This window comes from Numida meleagris, unplaced genomic scaffold, assembly GCF_002078875.1.
Source record: "Numida meleagris isolate 19003 breed g44 Domestic line unplaced genomic scaffold, NumMel1.0 unplaced_Scaffold322, whole genome shotgun sequence".
NCBI lineage: Eukaryota > Metazoa > Chordata > Aves > Galliformes > Numididae > Numida > Numida meleagris.
In genome coordinates, this window is record NW_018364553.1 from 25,360 (window position 1) to 30,863 (window position 5,504).

At 65.7% G+C, this 5,504-nt stretch overlaps 1 protein-coding gene across 6 annotated transcripts in view; it reads right to left on the reverse strand.

Moving 5' to 3' along the window:
• Positions 1–11: 11 nt before the first annotated feature.
• The window catches only part of NFIX (nuclear factor I X), a 13,688-nt gene continuing 8,195 nt past the window's right edge, over positions 12–5,504 (reverse strand). For 2 of the 6 annotated variants that reach the window (XM_021382960.1, XM_021382966.1), the window contains exons 3-10: positions 4,482–4,544; positions 4,312–4,386; positions 3,972–4,092; positions 3,325–3,458; positions 2,884–3,006; positions 2,538–2,704; positions 859–947; positions 12–84 (exon numbers count right to left, since the gene is read on the reverse strand). In XM_021382960.1, coding sequence (XP_021238635.1) covers positions 876–947; positions 2,538–2,704; positions 2,884–3,006; positions 3,325–3,458; positions 3,972–4,092; positions 4,312–4,386; positions 4,482–4,544 — 755 coding nt within the window. In that variant the 3' untranslated portion in view covers positions 12–84; positions 859–875. Of the gene's footprint in view, positions 85–128; positions 948–2,537; positions 2,705–2,883; positions 3,007–3,324; positions 3,459–3,971; positions 4,093–4,311; positions 4,387–4,481; positions 4,545–5,504 lie in introns of those variants that run through there. The other 4 variants (XM_021382963.1, XM_021382965.1, XM_021382961.1 and 1 more) reach the window with 4 other exon arrangements.

Consider the following 5,504-nt stretch of genomic DNA (forward strand, 5'->3'; position numbering starts at 1 on the left):
TTTTTTTTGTCTTTTTTTTTTCTTCTTCCATGTTTTCGGCCAGGCGCGGGCTCCTCTTCGGGGGAACCATCAGAGGAACCACGACTGGGGGAGCAGGGGGGGTGGGGGCGTCACCACCGGGACCCCCCCCCACCCCACACATCCCCCACGTGCCCACTCCAAACCCCGCCCACCGCCACCACCTCCCATTGGCTGCTCCACCACCGCACCATCACGCTCGGCCAATCACCACACGCCATCCCGCCGCAGCGCCCAAAGCCTGCCAAGTGCCGCCAGCTGCCAGCCAATCAGGTGCCGCCCTCCCACAGCCCCCCTTCCCATTGGCTCGGAGCCGGCGCTATCACCTCCTCTGCTGCCAGCCAATCAGCCGCCAGCACCACGGGGCAGGCAGCCAATCGGGCGTCGTGCCACGGGTGTCCGGGGGCCAATGGGGCACCCCACTAAGGGGGGCCCCCGCAGTGTGAGGGTGGGGTGCTGCTAGGGCGACACCAGGCCACGCCCCCCATTGTTCCCTAGGCCGGCAGTGACGTCATGGTTTGTTGCCCATGGCAACAGACCAGGGCCTATGTGATGGGGATGAAGGCCTACACCTCATTAAGGACCCCAATTAGCAAGGACTGAGGCAGGGGCAGTCCTCAGAGGCAGCCTGGGGAACTCCTGAAGGAGGGACTAGAAAGGTCCTGAGTGGGGGCTGAGAGGTCCTGGTGAGGTTCCTGAGGGAATTAGAGAGATTCTGGGAGGCGGTTTCAAAGGGCCCCAGGGGTCCCTGAGGCCTCATGGGAGGTTTCAGAAGGTCCTGGGGGCTCCAGAAGGTTCTGAGGCGGTCTGTACTGGGGGAAGTCCCGGGGGGTTCCGTACCTGCTGCTGGGGCAGGCTCAGAAAGTTGCTGTCGCGGGGTCCGAGGCCGACAAAGCGGGGGGCAGTGGCGGTGCCGGGCGCTGTGAATGCTGCGGGGACAGTGGGGTGAGGGGGGGACCTGTGCACAGACCCCCCCCTCCCGCAACCCTATATTGATACTTACCTGTGGGACCCCCCCCCCCCACCTTCTGAAAATAGGGCAAAAAGGAGAGGAATAATGGAGGGGAAAAAAAACGGGCGATGGGGGGGCGGGGACATGCCCGGGGACGGCGATGAGGATGGAGAGGAGGTGATGAAGCACGGGCAGCCGGGCCAGGGGGGCCACCCTGTCACCTCCTGTCCCCCCACCCCCCCCGCCTCCCCGGGGTCACCTTGGTGCCACCCATGTCACCGGTGCTGCCCTGCATCTGCCTGTGCCACTGCCAGGTCACCGCTGCCACTCGTGCCACCGGCACCCGGGGGTCCCTGCCCGGCACCTGCACCCCACTGCACTCCACTGCAGCACCCTTGCACCCCCCTACTGTGCCCTATAGCCTCCCCTGTGCCCTGCAACCACTCCCCTGCAACCCTCAAGCAGTCCCCTGTGCCCCATAACTGCCCTCCCATGCCCCATAACTGCTCTCCTGCACCTCATAACCACATTCCCTGGAACCCCGTAAGTTCCCCCCCACCCCATGCCCCACTGTTGCCCTTCTTGTGCCCCATCCTTACCCCCAGTCCCACAGTTTCATTCAGCCCAACAACCCTCCATTCACCCCACACCCCATTCCCCCACATCCCATCACTCTCCTGCACCCCATCCTCACCCCATTCCCCCTACACTCCCCACCTTGCATTCTGTTCTCCCCCAAACCCTATCACTGCCTCCCTTTCCCCAGTTCCCTGCACCCCCCTCCCCTTACCTGTCCCCGCCCTGCCCCAACCCCATGGCCCGGATCCCGGCTGCAGGTGCAGTGGGGCACAGTGGGGTGCAGTGGGGACGCTGGTGCCGGGACTTACGGGGTGCCGCGGGCGCTCCGCCCTGGGGAGCGTTGGGGGCTTTGGGCTCCGGCGGGGGCAGGGGCAGGGGCCGAGCCAGGGGAGCCCCTGCAGACCCCCCAGCCCGGCCCTGCACCCCACACGGCTGCAACGAGAACACGGTGACGGGCACCCAGCATGCCTGGGGGTGGCACACAGGGACAAAGGGCGGCACCAGGGACATGGGGTGGCATCGAGGGGGACATTGCATTTGGCATGGGGTCCCCAAACCCAATGGGGAGGGGGACCCTGGTGTGGGGGGAACAGGTGTCCCCATCACTGCAGCCAGCAAGGCTGCCGGGGCCTCATTTGCACACAGGTGTTGCCCCCAGGGCGGTCCCTGCATTGCCCCACCTCTTTCCTGCCTCATTTCCATACAGGTGTCACCTCCCAGCACCTTTCCCCAGTAGGCTCCGCCTCCATTCCCTCATTTGCATACAAGCACCACCTCCAATGCAGCAGGACCCGCCCCCTTCCTGACCCTGCCACACCTCCATCACGATTTACCTGTCGACCACGCCCACCTGATTTGCATACAAACAGCCCTCCCTACACAGCTTTGCACCCTGCATCCAGAACGCTCCTCCCCACTGTGGTTTGCATATTGACCACACCCCCTCCCCAATTAGCATACATTAGACCCGCCCCCTCGCCCCGCCCACCTGGGGGCCCTGTGCGGCACCGTCGGCGCAGACGAACTGCACGAAGTCCTTGAGCGAGTCCTGCCCGTGGTGGTAGCGGATGGTGGGGTGCGCGAAGTAGGGCCCCGACTGGGGCAGGAGGGAGCCCGACGGGAAGTGCAGCGCCGAGGCTGTGGCCCGCGGGCTGCCTGCAGGGACCCTCAGCGCGGGGGGGCCGGTGCTCAGGGCCCCCCCATCACCTCCAGACCGCTCCCACCCGAGGGACACCTCCACCCCAACCCCTCCCCAACCCAGGCGGGTCCCAGAGGGTGAGGAATATGAGAATGCTGGGTGGACAGGGGGCCGGGGGGGGGTCCCGGGGGCTCACCGGGGCGGACGCCGGCCAGGACAGGCAGTGGGTGGTGGCCGAAGGCCATGCGGGGGCTGGCACCGTGCCCTGACAGCGCACTGCAGAAATCCAACTTTCCTGACTTCTTCAGCGTGGCTGGGCCTGGGGGGGAGGGGTGGGGCTTGTAAGGGGGTACTCTAGACCCTCGCAGCATCCACACCCCCCTGGGATACTCCCCATTCCCCTGCAAACTGCCCCCCCTCCCGCATGCTGGTGTCTCCTCTTGGGCCCCTCCATGGCACAGACCTCCCTCATTGTTTCCCTTTGGGCCCTTCCATGGCAATGACCACCCCCACAGCGTCTCTCCTTGGGCTCCTGCATGGCTCAGACACCCCCCTCAAACCTTCCCCCTCTTGTATCCCATCCTCCTATACTCCCCCTCCCCCCCATGTTCCCCCAGCGTCCCCACACATCACTCACCGGTGTCCACATCCCCCCCCCAGGGCCCCTGGCTGCTGCCAGGGGCTGGGGACCGCCCTGGCCCAGGGTAGAAGACGTCATCCCCAGGGCCCTCCAGGTCCCCCTCGTCCAGCGCCTTGGGACGCTTTGGGCCGCTGCAGGGACAGCAGTGTCACCCCCATGGGACAGGGGCGTCACCCCCCAGGACAGGGGTGGGTGACACCCATCACGCATAGTAAGGTCATCCACTCACCAACTGGGGGCACAGGAACACTGGGATGTGTGGGGACAATGGGGACATGCATGGGAGCTGGGGGATAGACAGGAGTATGTGTGTGGGGGGCTGTTCAAGGTCAGGAGAGAATTATGGGGTGTCACTGAGGGGTGGACCTGAGTGTGTTATAGGGGTTGTGGTGGGGTTAATGGGGGCCTAGAGGGGGGTGTGCTGGAGGCCCTGAGGTGGTTACGGGGATCCTGCGTGAGTACTGGGGGCCCTAGGGGAGGGGCATGAGGGTCCTGGGGGAGTACTGGGGGCCCTGGAAGAGGTTATGGGGGTCCAACGGGTGGTGCTGGGGGTCCAAGGGGTGGTGCTGGGGGCCCTGGGGGGCTTATGAGTGTCCTACGGGAGTTTTGGGGGGAGGGGTCCTCAGGGAGGGTTACAGGGGTACCTGGCAGTGGGGGGCCCCAGAGGCCGGCGGCCGAGGGTGACGGGGCTGATGTTGTAGTAGCCCCCCGGGCTCTCCAGGTCAGCCAGCGAGAAGTTGGGGCCTGACGCCGTAGCCACAGGGGCTGGGGGACATGGGGGAGGTGGGGGGACTTGGGGACAACATGCATGGCAGCGGGCGGGGGGGGGGGTGGCACAGGTCCCATATGGGAGCCTTCTTGTGCCACCCCTCCATCCCCACCTCCTTTGCATCCCTCCATTCCCACTTCCCTCCCATCACCCTCCATCATCCCATGCCCACTGATGTCCCCCCCTGCTGTGTCCCCCACCACGTCCCTACTTACTCTGGGACACCCTCACCAGCTCTGTCACGTTCCAGACACCCGATGTCACGAAGCAGTCCTGGAAGCTCAGGTGCCCTGAGGACAGGAACAGGGGACGCTGGGACATGGGGTGGGAACACTGTGGGGATGGGGGCTACAGAAGGAGCTTGGGGAGTGGCACAAGCACTCACCGTTTGGCAGAGGTTTGATGTCTGCATCGCCCTGGGGGTTGGAGCTATCGGATTGTCCGGAGTCTGCAGGAGAAAGAAGTCAGATCCACACCCCCCACCAGACCGCCCCAGACTTCTGCTGTCCTTGTGTGACACCCCCAGATACCTCTGACACCCCTGTGTGAAATCCATGTCCCCACCAGCCACATTCCCATGAGGTCACCTGAGGTGAACATCCGCTGTGACCTCACCTGTGCCTCTCTCCCACCCCAGGGACCTCCCATACATACAGTACCCCAGCATTTTCCCCCCAGGGGTACCCCCCCCCCCCCAAGAGCCTGGGAACCCCTCGGGCTGCTGATGAGAGACCCAGCACATAGGGGGTGCTCAGGAAGCCAGGCGGGGCTGTGGGGTTGGCAGGGGCCGGGCCAGGCTGGGGGGGCTGGAGGCCACTGTGGGGCTGGGCTGGGGGCCAGGAATGTGCTGGCCCCCCGCCAGCGGGCAGCGCCAACAAAGCGGCCATTGTCTGTGCCGGGCGGGGGAGTTGGGTCCCCCCCGCTCCACCTCCACCCCCACAGTAGGGTGTCCCCCTTGCACACCAGGGTCCCCCCTCTGCCCCCCGCCATTATGGGATCCCCCCCAGACCCAAGCTCTCACCCTGCCCCCCTCCGCCCTGAACCCACCCTATCCTAGATGCCAGGGTCCCAAACAGAAGGGGGGAGGCAGGAGGACAGGAACCCCCCTTCAGCCACATCCCCCACGAGGTCAGAGGTCAGCAGGGCGCCCGCCAGGTTGTGACCTCTGTGGAAGGGGACACGTGGCGGGCGCGTGCCACACACACACAACTGCGTCCCCGTCCCCTGGCCTCAGCGATTCCCCCCGCCACAGAGCCCCCATGGGTATCAGTGTCCCCTCCAGGGGTCCCCATCCCCAGCATGGGGTCCAGGTGCTGTGGGGCAGCTGCTCCCCAGGCCCCCTCAGAGGAATTGTCCCTCTCCCCCCCCATGCACACCTGCGTCCCTCAGACTCAGCTGCATGGGGGGG